Source organism: Lipophrys pholis (genome assembly GCF_963383615.2).
Source record: "Lipophrys pholis genome assembly, chromosome: 12".
In the NCBI taxonomy this organism is placed as follows: domain Eukaryota; kingdom Metazoa; phylum Chordata; class Actinopteri; order Blenniiformes; family Blenniidae; genus Lipophrys; species Lipophrys pholis.
In genome coordinates, this window is record NC_137641.1 from 19766875 (window position 1) to 19781367 (window position 14493).

At 41.7% G+C, this 14493-nt stretch overlaps 1 protein-coding gene across 2 annotated transcripts; it reads left to right on the forward strand.

Annotated features, from left to right (window-relative positions):
• Nucleotides 1-759: 759 nt before the first annotated feature.
• On the forward strand, nt 760-13830 carry lhx6a (LIM homeobox 6a; the record flags this gene model as incomplete). 2 transcript variants are annotated; one of them, XM_080476420.1, is made up of 9 exons in its annotated part: nt 760-837; nt 1719-1790; nt 2059-2241; nt 4194-4315; nt 10757-10977; nt 11156-11256; nt 11709-11804; nt 12002-12176; nt 12296-13830. In XM_080476420.1, 9 exons carry the CDS (start codon nt 760-762, stop codon nt 12373-12375), a joined length of 1128 nt encoding a protein of 375 aa, XP_080332546.1. In that variant the 3' UTR covers nt 12376-13830. The 2 variants fall into 2 exon arrangements, with proteins under 2 accessions (XP_080332546.1, XP_080332547.1); XM_080476421.1 differs by lacking the exon at nt 1719-1790.
• Nucleotides 13831-14493: the final 663 nt, after the last annotated feature.

A 14493-nucleotide genomic window follows, 5' to 3' on the forward strand; every position in this document is an offset into this window, starting at 1 on the left:
GTCGGATAATTGCTGCCTGCATACAGTGAGCTCCAGTTGTATATTCCCAGGAGGGAAGAAAAATGGAAATTATACAAACAACTGCGATTTAGTTTTAGTCCTATTTTTTCTCTGCCTGTCGCAATAAATGTCTGAGATATCAAACACACAGCAGCGGAGTCTGAGTAAGTTTCTGTCCTCGCCGTTTCCAAACTGCGTCCACCCTTCTCACGCACATGAAACTCTTTCCTCACCCTCCCCCTTTTTAAACTATAAGGCAGGCCAGGGAGTCCTACAAACTTTCACTACAGCTGCCTCTCCTCCTTGTTGCACCCTGGTCGCCTCTGCAAAGCCCTGCAGCCTCTCCTGGAGCATCTGAAGCCTTGGAGTTTAAAAAAATATATAAAAAAATCCTGTAGCCAGACTCCTGCTCCAAAGTGGCGAGAGGAGGATATACGGAGGAAAGGAAGAAATCCTTCGGGTCTAAATAAGACTGAGAGCAGCAAGCAACGTCTCGGCTCCGCACAGCTCCGTCGTTGCACTTTGTGTCAGATCGGTGCGCGCATTGTAACGAGAAAACAGTCGACCGTTTTTTTTTGTTTTTGTTTTTTTCATTGCGTTCAAAAAAAAAAAAAAAAGCACTAAACTGCGCGCGGGTTTCGCTCCAGTCCGTGCGCGCTGTACGGATGGTACCAGTTCTGACGCCCATCGCCGACGCTTCCTCCTGATCCAGGACACCCGGTTTGGAGACACCAGCACGCGGCGAGACTCCGGGGGTTCATGTACTGGAAAAATGAAGTTTTGTCCCCTCTTTCAGAGGGAAACAAGATTCTGTCCGATGGAATCCCCACGAAGCAGGTATATCAACTCACTGAGCCGCTGAGCTTTGTGCGTAAAAATGGTTCCCACTTCACTCGCGCGCTGTTTGGGCCTTTACTCGTCGGTCTATACTGACTTCTTACAATTTCATGGAGTGCAGCTTTTTGATTTGCGGTGTGTTGTGAAAAAAATTTGGCAATAATCTGAATTCTTATTTTTTTTAGCCGTTTCTAATTTTGAGCTGATGAGTTAAAATGTGTGTATTTGCATCCAGCAGCATCGTTTGTGTGTGGGTTTTGTTGTGTCTCTCTCTCTCTCTCTGTGATGTCACGAGAATCACGGCTTGTGTACTGAGATCAGCTGCACGCGCCAGCCGCTCTGAAGAGGCACGCGCCTTCTCTTGTTATGAATAGCGTGATTTTCGGTCCGCGAGCCTCTCGAGCGTTGCCAATTCGCCTGAAGAGAATTAGATTTTAATTACAGCCATTAAAAATCAAATTTGCAATTCTTTGGGTGACCCGTTGCCTTTTTCTGATTGACAGCTGAAATTGACACTCCGGGTCCCTCTTATCTACTGCGTTTCAAGCTATTTGTAATTACAGGTAGTTTTTTTTTTTCTTCTTACCCCCCCCCCCCCCCCCCCCCCCCCCCCCACTCACGTGTCCTGGATTGCGAAGAAAATACTATTATTCTGAGAGGCATGGGTTAAGGGCAGGGAAAATCAATTCAAATTGAAATGGCTTCATTAAAAATGTGCCTTTTGTTGCGGGGGCCCTTTAAACAGTTCTAACCGGGGTTTATTGTCAGGAACACTTTATATAGGACTAGCCTTATGAAGACTTGCCTGCAAATGTCCTCCAGAGGAAGGTGAGAAGGGGAAAGTGATGAAGACCTGCAGTTTACTGAACGTTTTCTTGTAGGTGATCTCTACCGAACATCAGAGTACACCGGGAGCCTCGCGCTGCAGTGTGGACTCTAAACACACACCAATGGTGAGAAGCTTTATATTGCCTCTTTACGCTTTTTAAATCCACGGATCATCCACTGCACCGAGTGTGCACGAGCACTTCGCCATTTGACATATGCATAACGGTGCCGAAATGCACATTAGGACAAGCGGTTGTTTTTACATTTGTGAATTAAGCGCACCAATAAATAAAGCGTAACGTTAAAAAAAAAAAATAAAAAATGGCGACTCCTGCAAACATGCAGATGGATTATTGGTGTGTGTGACTGAACTGTGCTGATGCCCCCTTGCAGTCTCACTCGGACGGAGAATCCCAGCGGTCCAACATGGAGCGGGACGACACCCGCTCGTCCCCCAGCACCCCGTCCACCCCCTCCGTGTGCTCGCCAATCTCCACCACCAGCTCGGTTCCGTCCACCGGGAAGAACCTGTGCGCCAGCTGCGGGCTGGAGATCCTGGACAGATACTTGCTCAAGGTGAGTAGGAACAACCAGGGGAATTCTATGATTTTTTTTTGTATTTTTTGGGGGGGTGGGGTGGGGGGGCGTGTTTGTTTGTTTTGTTTTTACTCTGACGGCAAAAGTTTGGCTGCACATACGGAGAAGGATGTCATGTTGAGCCGGATCTGATTTTGGGTGTTCAGGGGCGTGTTTGCACTCGTCTACTGGAAATTAAATAAATACAGATTTTATGAAATAAATCTGCTATCGACCTTGAAATCAGTGCTTTTTAACTGATACGTTTGCAGCCATGCACGAGCAAACAACAAAGCCCTGCAGCTGAAGCAGGCCATCTGTGTTACTGATGTTATCTCCATGTAGAATCTGGTGTCGCGGTGTTTTCGCGATGGCGCAGACACAACAGGGATGTTTCGCTTCATGTTTGACATCCTTACCGTCACTCCACGCCACGTCTTGTCGCGTGCGCTCGCGTGCTCCCAATCAAAACAAAGTCCACGCTCGCGCGTAAATGGCTGCTGATGCCCGTGAGGAAGTGAGAAGATCATTAGTCCGTTTTCTCACTTTGTTCCTCGTTCGAATGACAGAAAACACACAGGAAGCACAGTCAGGATTAAAACTGAATGTAAGTAAGGAATAGCTATTTAGTGTTTATATTTAAAAGAAAATAAATAAATAAAACTAATTGTTCTTTCGTTGTTGCCCAAATCGATCAGGGTATTATCTCTGAATTTATAGAGCCCAGTTGCTGTTTAATAACAATCTAAATCGGATGAAACTAAATTCAATTTGTTCTGCCACTAGTTATTACTATTAATTACAATTAGAAGAAATAGACTATAAATAGCCAAAATTATGCACCATTTATTCTGTCCCACATTTGCATTGTATCTTTTTCGATGATCTTTTAGTCTGTAAAACACACTGGAAACGTAACCTAAAATGCTTTTAAATTGCGTATGTGTTTGTAAATCATTCAAAATAGTTTAAGAGCGTAGAAAGGTTACACTGTATTTTAACACTTTGTTACAATAAATTGTTAAAAATAATTTATGTCGAAATTCTAATTATTGATCAACAAGTTCCAATACCTTTTTACAGATTAATTTATATTTTGAGGAGAAAAATCTGTAATATAGTTTCTTAAATATTAATTCTACGTTCAATTGAGAAGGTAAAAAAATTCAGAAACGTATTACATGACGAGTATTTGCTAAATACACAAATACATTGTAAATATTTAAATTTCTGTCGATCAATTAATTGTCTCATCTGACAATGACTTGATGTATTTTTCTTATTTACATAAACATTACAAAATTGTCGGTAAACGAAAATATCTCCCTCTTTTCCAGAAAATAGGAATTATAGACGGATTTACATGTAGAATATTTTTTTGTAAAACTCACAAAAAACGACTACATGAAAATAATAATATTAATAAAAATAGAATGAGCACTTTTCCCAGCAAAATATTTTTTTCTGCGTACGTGACAGAAATGAGGAGAAACCTCACGACAACAACAAGCAACCGCCCGAAGTTTGCCTCCTTAAGTGTCAGGCCATAATAAATACCGTGAAATACTAAAGAAACGACGCAATATTATTAAGAAACATTCCTATAGGGGAAAACAAAGGTTTTGCACTCTGATCCGCAGCTGTCAATAAAATAGAACAAAAGCAGTTAAGAATGTATCTGTTTCAGGAGATTTCAAGATGAGATGAGTCCAATTGCGCGTGCGCACTTATCGAGATGAATTACGCCCAAATTTAACAATTTAACAGAATTTCCTGTAAGAATAATGATTTCACACGATGCAGGAGTAATTACGCACACATTTACGCCTTTTTCCACAGGTAGTAACCGGTGTGTGTGTGTGTGTGTGTGTGTGTGTGTGTGCGTGCGTGCGTGTGTGTGTGTGTGTGTGTGTGTGTGTGTGTGTGTGTGTGTGTGTGTGTGTCTTTTGCAGGTGAATAACCTGATCTGGCACGTGCGCTGTCTGGAGTGCTCGGTGTGCAGGACGTCGCTGCGTCAGCACAGCAGCTGCTACATCAAAAACAAAGAGATCTTCTGTAAAATGGATTATTTCAGGTAGGGTAAGTTTTTGGCCATCTTTTCAAAATACCCCCCCACACACACACACACCTTTTCCCTCCTATACCCTCTCTCACACTATATTATTTGACACAAGCGTTCATCCTAAGCTTTGACATTGATGTGGGTTGCCTCTTGTACTTATCAAAGGCCTTTTCAAAAACTGAAAGTGTGGAACAAAATAGTCTTTACCTACAGTGAAGAGCTGAAAGATCCGTAGCTGTGTTATGGCTATCAACAACACATTTCCAGACGCTTTAAAAAAACAGCATCAGTAGAAAGAACACCTTAAAACAGTGTGTTGGTGTATGGAAGAATTCCATATATGTGAGAATATACAGTATTTTGAGGGGGCAGTTCTAAATATATTATTATCCGCGAAATATCATTTATCATTTGAAGGTTTAAAAGCCCCATTAAAGACACTTGAGGTTATTCTATTAGTTTCCGCTCTACTACGTTCAAGAGAATTTAACGCAACAAATGTTTTCAAAGGTTTGTGCAGCAAAATACAAGTTCACGGAGAGAGAGAGAGAGAGAGAGAGAGAGAGAGAGAGAGAGAGAGAGAGAGAGATTGCAGTAGTTAAACTATCATTACGCCGTTGACGCACCACGTGCAGCCAGGCGAGCGGTGGCAGGTCGGTAACCTTGTTGTGGACACGTGAAATTTTCCATTCGATTTTGTTTTATTCTATTGTCCAGCGAGACGTTGTTATAATTCTACAAATACTATTAGGACAATATCATTATAACGTGCTCATTCATGAGACTTTAGCAGCATTTGTGGCAGGCTTTTTATAAATCGAATTTCTTGTCATAATCTATATTATTAATAATTTGTGAAGATACAATTGTTTTTTTGTTTTTTTTTCGTCAATGCAAAAATATTTAATAAAATGTATGTGCAGTGCGTGCTCATGCACTTGCGTGTGCAATGCCTGAATTTAAAGTAGGTTCACATTGGCAATAGTAACATTCTGTTCATTTAGCTACAAGTTGATAATACATTGTGTGCATGCCCAAGCCTGCTTAACACTGTGTGTGTGTGTGTGTGTGTGTGTGTGTGTGTGTGTGTGTGTGTGTGTGTGTGTGTGTGTGTGTGTGTGTGTGTGTGTGTGTGTGTGTGTGTGTGTGTGTGTGTGTGTGTGTGTGTGCCCGAGAGAGCTTTGGTGTAAGTCTGATCCAAACCTGACACCAAGCCACGGCTCTGAGGTTTATAATCACCAGCAATTAGTTGTCCTCCACCCCAGACCTTCAGGCCTCCAGACCAGCAATTAGACCGCCCTGAGTGTCTGGTCAGCATGTTCCTGATCTGAATGTGACTCCAATCCAAACTGAACACACACACACACACACACACTTTTAATGTGAATATATATTTGAATCATGCACAAATCAGTTTCACACACACACACACACACACACACACACACACACACACACACACACACACACACACACACACACACACACACACACACACACACACACACACACACACACACACACACACACACACAGTGAGATCTGTGTTTATTTGTGCATGCATAGCAGCTGCCAATCATCCAGCTAATTTTTTCACAAAATGGAGACTCCTGTGTTTACTCTGCCACACCATGATAATATTTTACCTGACCCGTCCCTATTTAAATTCCCCCTCAAAATTCACCTCTTTCACCCCCAACTCTGTAAACTGTGAGACACTGATGGGATTTAAAATATGTCCAATTGAGAAATATTTTGAAATGGTCATGAATAGGTCAATGTAGCTGAGATCATTGGGTTTCAAGACCTCCATTGTTGGAATTATTTCTATTTTGTTAAAAAGTTCAGTAAGATTAAACTGATAACTCTTAACTAATTAGCACATACAAAACATTAATTTATCATTGATTAAATTTATTTCCTCTGGTAAAATAATATTAAGAGCATTCTTCTGAAGCCTAAGTTCACTATTATTGTTATAGATTGATGAGCACCCAGAAGCAACATATGTTCAAATATAAAACCATCAGCATTGTTGTGCTGCAGAACGAGCTTTTTATCGCTACAATACCGGATCTTTTCTGATTTCCCAATGAGTGTACTTCGTTATGAGACTCCACATGAGCAATTGGTGATGATAATTTGACTCTGGTTGTAGTTTGGCCACGGATAAATATTGAAAAATCTATTCAAATGTTCAGGTGAATTAGACAGCTCAAATATTCTCTTAGACAGTTACATACAAAGATAAAAAAAAAAGATATCCAGTCCGTTTTGAACTGTAATTCTTTGTTAAATTTCTAAAGAGTGCTACTAATCCAAATGGTTTTTAATTCCAACACAATTCAAAACACGTTTTCAGTCTAGTTTTATTCTCAGAAGAAATGAGTAAGAGAAAATAAACTTTATGATACAATTTCCATGCTTGTCTCTCAATAGTTTTTGAGTTGAAGAGAAAAATAATGACTTTTATTTTTTTTTATTGTAGATAAGCTGAAAGTCTATTGCAAAAACAAGAGTATCATCTCCCTCACATTCGCATGATCATTTTCAAAACAAGTATTCATATTTGCAGAATTATATTCCTAGGTTTGAGCTTTCTTGTCCATATAAGTCCCCCTGATGGAGAAACCATTTAAAAAATGTTTGTAGTCACAGTGGAGCGTTGCTGCAGGGCCAGGGGCCTGTGCGACAGTTACTCCTGTAAATATAAACTGTGATCTGGGTGTAGGCCAGATTCAAACTAGTCTCAGTACCATTGTGAGTCCAGATCCTCTGGGCTGCTTTCTCAAACCTCTGGAGATATTTCCTCATCTGTGTCAGCCTCTCATCTGGCTTTGGACTGACAGCTGCTTTAATGGGGCGTAATAGCAGGAAATCAGAGTGGGTTTTCCTCCATATACATGTGTATGTGTATGTGTGTGCTGGGGGTGGGGGTGGCGGGGTCGGGGGTTTTGGGGGGTGAGGGGGGGTGGCGATGGGGTGCAAGTTAGCACGGGTTGGGGGCGGGGGGGAAAGGACAGAGCCCCTGCTGTGCCTCTCAAACCCAGGTCAGGCTTTGGACTCTCTCTCTCTCTCTCTCTCTCTCTCTCTCTCTCTCTCTCTCTCTCTCTCTCTCTCTCTCTCTCTCACAAACATTTTCTTTATTAGTATCCTACCAATTTTGCTAAGTAACCCCCCCCCCCCCCCCCACACACACACACACACACGGTTTTGCTGCTCAAAAGAAATCTCAACCATGTCTGTGAGCTGCAGGCCACACAGGAAGTTGCATTGCACTAATCAGCGGCACCCTGGGATACAGACACTGTAACCAGAGTCCATGTATGTAATGAACTTTGGGACTGTGTATGTACATTTAGGTGTGTGTGTGTGTGTGTGTGTGTGTGTGTGTGTGTGTGTGTGTGTGTGTGTGTGTGTGTGTGTGTGTGTGTGTGTGTGTGTGTGTGTGTGCGCGCGCGCGCGCGCGTGTGCCTGCGCGGTGCACATCTTTGTCGGGTTTTTTTCCGTAATAATCATTATTCATCAACCACCCACCTCTGGATAGTTGATTAGGTCTCCATAGCAACAAAGACAAGCAGCAGCTAAGCAGGGCATGGTTGGAGTTTTATTAAGGAACGAATCAATTAAAATTGTAATAAGACATCTGTCACACAGTTCTTTAAATAAAAAGACCTCAGTTGGAGCATTTAAATAGATCGTTCAGATTGGCTATTACAAAGAAAACTACATTCCTTCACGGTTACTGTAATTTTACTGAGTGCACATTCAATATGTCAAGGATCGTCTTTTAAAGTATCAGAGCGTGTTGTATCTGTTAGAAAAGAGCTCCCTGTAAAAAATCTGAATCACTTCTCCTCCTTCCTCATCTCTGTTCAACCTTGTGCCACAAAACTGCACACCTCTCTTAGAATAAATACAATACAGATTAAGACATTCTCGCAGCATAGGAGAAATAATCCAAACAGTGTGCCTGTCGTTCAGCAGCAGGTGAATAAATGTGTAGAAGAAAGAGACATTAGTTGAAAGTAGGGCCAATACGTGCAGTCTAGAGGTAACTGGGCCGTGTTGTGGTGTAGGAATCCTCTAGTGAGTGTGATAGGGGGCTGTGAAGATTAACATGGCTCCAATACAGTTATCAGATTTGTAGTTACAAGGAGAAAACAAGATAGTCACAAGCTGTGTGGTGGTATGACGGTGGGAGGGGATGGAGATAGAGGAGGGTTAAAAAAACGAGGGATGATTTGCAGCTTTTCTGGGTTGTGTCTCACAGCATGAAACTGACAAGCTGTCATGCTCGATTAGCCGCAATGTTCCACAATGTTTTCCTCTTTACTGTAAGAAAAAGAAAAAGAAAAAAGAAAAATCTGGAATTCGCCACGAGAGAATGAGACGATGTGTGCATGCTGAACAGTGAGCCACAGAGTCGATTTGTCTCTGGAATGGCTTTATTGGCTTATAAGAGGTTGTTTGGTTAAGCTGAACATGTCTGTGACAACTTAAGCTCTCGGAAGGTGCTGTGCCAGCCAATTTTATTTTCAAGGTCAACACAAGGACTTGCTGTCATGATTTCTGCTGCTTTAATCTTGACCTGAGTATGTTTGTTACAATGCCTATTGCATCTGTTCTGAATCGAGATGATCTGTTTTCCATTTGTCGTGCAACATTGAACCATGATGATAAAAAAAAAAAAATAATGAGATAAGCAGGCAAATAGATGCCGAGCTGAGCAGGTACGGAGCTAATCCTCCAACGGTAGTTGTCTGATGATGACATATACATGTGCTCCAGCTCACTACTACATGCATGAAAATGAAACCTCTGGCAAACACGCTTGTACAAGGAGGGCTATTTGCTTGTGAGATGTCAGGACTATAGTATGCTTTCATCCTAGATAGAGTGGACTTGAGTGCACTGATACTCTGCCAAACCCACTCACTTGGCAGCCATCGTGCTCTCCTGCACCACCGTCCTCCCGCTCGCTGCCTCTGCCACTGACGCTCTTCACTCTGCCATTTCCCCCAGCACTACAACTCCCGGCTTCAGTCACTCACCTCCTCTCTAGAGGTCTATTCTTTTCCCGCTCCCTCTCTTTTCCACTCCTCCAGACCTCTTCATCGCTCTCCGATTACGGCTCATGTTTGTGATAGTTTGCTCTGTCGCATGCTGAGGCGGCTTCGCCAAGGAAAGTCTGCCCATTGCTGAGACTGACGGCAAGTCTTTTATTGGCCGTCTGCTGATGTAAATTAAAAATCTGTCCCATACAGTCACACATATTGTGCCTGTTTTTGCCCCCTCCCCCTCAGTTTTGTCCCTCGAGTACTTTCTTCTAAATGTAGCCTTCTTCAAGAGATCTGGCAGCTGCTGACCTCAACAATGGCTCTTAACCTCAGCATAACCATCTCAAACCTAAAGCATTTTATACCCATTATAACCCGTAATGTGGCCCTTGAATGTGGAGCTTAAGCTCTTTTTATTCTTGTGCAAAACAGGGAATTTGTCTAATATTTCAGTCGTGCTGAAGGAGAGGTTTATTTGGATGCCTTGCACTGCCAGCTGTTCATTTCGCCCAATCACGGATAATGTTGTGTGTCTTTCTTATTTTCAACAAATCCCCCAAAACAAACCCAGAATTCAGCAATGAATTGATCCTGTTAAAATGTGTTGTGAAAATTTATTTTAAATATGTCAGAAATGTTGTCTCAAGGTATCACAGACTGTATCACTACAGGATAATGTGAGGTAAATTTACCAAGATATCTAAAATAGCTGAAAAAAAGCAAAGCTGGCTTACATCATCAAGTTCTCTCCCTCAACTAACCCCTCTCTTTCAATAACGTGATGGCTACTTATTGTTCTCTGTGCCCCTTCAATCATCCCCTCCACCAGCCAGTCATCCAGAACAGTAAGTCAGGTGGTTTCAGTTTATTCACCATCGACCTCACTGTTGCTATCAGTTACAGTCGGTCGATCCCAAATGATGTCATACAGGCCCCCTTCACCTCATCCCTGAGTGTGTGTGTGTGTGTGTGTGTGGGGGGGGGGGGGGGGGGGGGGTGCTGCTCCCCTGTGTGTCTCTCTGTGTGTATATGTCAGGGCCTTCATGCAACAGCCAGGAAATTGCAGGTGTTGGTTTGTTTGCATTCAAGGCTCGCCTTGCAGCCGCACTCAGAAGTCTTTTCTGAAAGCCATATCCTCCTCCAAAATGTCTTCCTTATAAACTCTTTTTGAGTTCTGCCAGCACTCTGAGCTTAAAAACATTCACCTATAACGTCATCCAACTCAAAATATCGTCAGAGGAAAAAGGTGGCTTATTTACTTTTATTTTACGATTTCAAAGCTACTGCTACAACTTCCTTCATCAAAGAGCATTTAACCCCTGTTCCCCACTGTGTTTGTCTCTCCTTCCTCTCATCCTCTGCTTTCTTTGCTCTCTCCTTCTCTCCCTCACAGTAGGTTTGGTACTAAGTGTGCCCGCTGTGGGCGGCAGATATACGCCAGCGACTGGGTGCGTCGTGCGAGGGGCAACGCGTACCACTTGGCTTGTTTCGCCTGCTATTCGTGCAAGAGGCAGCTGTCCACGGGAGAGGAGTTCGGGTTGGTGGAGGAGAAGGTCTTGTGCAGGATCCACTACGACACCATGGTGGAGAACCTCAAGCGAGCGGCTGAGAGCGGTGAGTAAGGATGGACTCCAAGATAGAATTTATTTTTTCCTTCAGAAATTTTACCTTTCTTTGCATTTCCTCTTCTTCTGTGTGTTACTAACGTTAACCTTTAAATTAGGAAAGTCGGTCCACCGTCGGTCAACATGTTTCCTGTGATTAAACTGTGACTATCTTCTGTGTTTTTCAGGCAATGGGATCACGTTAGAGGGAGCAGTCCCAACAGAACAAGACAGCCAGCCCAAACCAGCCAAAAGGGCACGGACATCTTTTACTGCTGAGCAGCTTCAGGTGAGACTGGTCAGGAGGTCACAGACGAGCTTCAAGTGCAGTTTACGTCCCATTTTGTAAAACTGCAATTTATGACCAACAATCTTTTGCTCATTTACTCTTTATGTCTAGTGAATTAACAATGATGACAATGGCAGCACATTAAAAAAAGGTGCTGCTTGCATTGGATAATTTCAATTTGTGTGAATCAAAGCATCAACATTCTGCTTTAAACACCTTATAAAGGCCTAGCAAAAGCACTTTCTTCCTACAGTTAGCACAGAAAGTGACATGGTTACATTAATATATTCCACTCAGACTTATTTCTAAGCTATAAATGTGACAGTTGTGTGTTTTTGGTCATTTATATAGCTTTACCCACAGACTTTAGTGGTTATAGGCATCATGTTTTCTCTAATGTACTGGCTGCAGCAGCAGATGATTTGATGCTGATATATTGTCCCACTCTGCAGATCATGCAGGCTCAGTTTGCTCAGGACAACAATCCCGATGCCCAGACGCTACAGAAACTAGCCGACATGACGGGCCTAAGCAGGAGAGTTATACAGGTTAGTACAGTCAGTGATCCAGACTCTCCTTGGCTGGTACACATAAAGCTGTGTGTGTGTTGAAAAATCACAGTCACATCATTTTAACACTTGACCCAGGTACACAATAGTGGCTTCATGGAGAACCTTTTGTTCATTAAACAAAACAATTTGGAGACTATAGCCACACAGTGTCTGATTTCATTGCATCTTCATAGGTGTGGTTTCAAAACTGCAGAGCAAGACATAAAAAGCACACACCTCAGCACAGCGGGGCTCCCCAAGGTCATCCTCAGTCCAGGATACCGTCATCAATGCCTGATGAGCTGCATTACTCCCCCTTTGGCAGTCCTGAGCGAGCGCGCATGGTGGCCCTTCACGGTTACATCGACAGTGAGTTGTGATTTGCTTTTGCGTGGTTGACAAGCACTAAAATCTAGACTTTTTATTGCATTTTCTCTGACAAATGAATGCTTATTGTGTGATTTCTTTTTTTTTTCTGTCTTTCCCAGGTCATCCCTTCTCCGTCCTGACCTCCCAGAATCTTCCTCACCAGGCCATGTCGTTGCCACAGCTCCCCCTCAGCCGCTAAGGTTCCACCGTGGCCCCTATGACCCCCTAACCTCCAGATCCTAACCCTCTGACCTCCCAACAAGTGTGACGTCTGCCGACCTCACGCAGAAGGTCACACGGGAGTTAACGTGGAGGAAAGACAAATCTTTACAGGAGCTCTGCCGAGTGCAGAAATGGAAGAAAGACGCACAAACTGTCATGCTCTTCTTCCTCCGTGGACAGGAATATCCCACCTGCAGCAGCTATGCTGTCAAAAATGACTGTGAAGCATTATCCATGAACAGGAACTCGCTGACCGTGTTCTACACCACCAAACGGACCCATTTCAATTAGTGTGTACAGCATCCTCCACTTTTAACTTCCAGCTGAAGAGTTTTAAACTGACCAAGGAAGCAGGACTGAAGCTTCTTTAATGCAGTCAGAATATTGAGGATGAACTTTAAGAGGGAAAAGTCATTGTGGCCCGAGGGCTGGGCCCACACAGTAGACCACGCGAGAGGTAAGACTCCTGTCTTTTCTCTTTAACCAACTATGAAGGAAACTTTAAATGCAGACGTGAACTCTGATTGTTGAAATTGTTGTTTTTTTTTGTTTGTTTTTTCTTATTTGGAATGACATACTGACTTTATGACATCTCAAAATACCACAAACTTCCCACTTCCATTTTTTGGTAACTTTTATGATAAATTGAGTTAAATTAAAAAAAGAAGAATAATGATGATGTGCCTTACCGTTTCCATTATTAATGGAAACCAAACATAAAGTGATTGTTAAGCAACTATTAGGATGGTTTTAAATTGAATTATAGATGTAAATTTATGAGGGTTCGGTTAATTTAGTCAATCAAAAACTGGCCGACTGACTGTCGTTTGTTTTTCATCTATTGGGTCAAACCACAAAGTCCAGCACTGAAGTTGTGCTTTACTAAACCATGTTTTAACATACAAAGTAGATTTTAAATCGTCACAATCCTGAAAACAGGGGGAAGCCTAACATGATGCGTAATAGTCTAAGTTCACATTCCTACAAAATTGGACGAGTTACTTTTTTTAAATGTTTCCCAACAAGTGTATTGTCACTAATTTATAATTTATATGGTTGCCTGTTCAGCCTTTGTGTGTTTCACACAAGGAGGAAAATGGAGTATTGGTACATTATGGACAGTATACAACTGAGTGGCTTTGTACATAGTAATACGTATGGTATGTGTGTGTGATTCTGTGTGTATGTGTGTGTATTGGCAGGGGTAGTGAGTGTGCATCTGTATTTTAGTGCCATGGCCATTGTGTGAAGAACAGGATCCAACAAGACCTCAATGTCCTAGTATTTATTGAGATGGTTAATCCCTGTAAAGCACTTTTCCCTCCTCTTGAAATGGTTTTGTTTTGTTAAAAAACATGAAATTAAACAAAAAGTTTATTTGATAGACTGTGCATCATAAATGTTTTGTGTACTACAATGCAATAAAATAGAATGTGATAATTTTGTGGCTTTGGTATCATTTCTATAAGAAAAAAAAATGCAAAGTCATATTTTGTTTTGTAACAAAACTAAATGTTTGACATAAGACACAGAAAAGTGAGTAGAGCATTTAAATGGCACTCAAATGAAAACACTCATTCAAACAAAAAATAAAATGCATGAGTTGTATTGCTTTTTATGAAGGCTTAATATGTTTATGTGTGTGTCTCTTAAAAGCTTTCATTTTTATTCTATTCCTTTTTTTTAAATAAGTAACTTAGCATCCACTGATACTCTGCTTTGTTCTGGAAAGTCCATGATCGTCACCAAGTATAGGCAAGTACCATGTGTATGTTATTTGTACAACCACAATACAAAATATTGAGAATATTCAGCTTCAAAGGTAATATTTTGCCTGCAACAATGTATTTAAGTCCATGAATGGTCCGCAGCAGCTTACAGCCTATCTGCAAGCATTCTTCCTATAGCTATAAATATGGAGTTGTTTGTGCCTTTGGAACATCCATGAACCCTAAAATGTATTTATTATGGTAAAACTGAACGAGTTATTGTATCCACTAAACACCAGCAGTACATTTAGTTGAACAAATTACACAAAATTAAAACTTAATTCATTCAGTAAAATATGTTTAAAAAAGATTGCAGTTCTTTTACT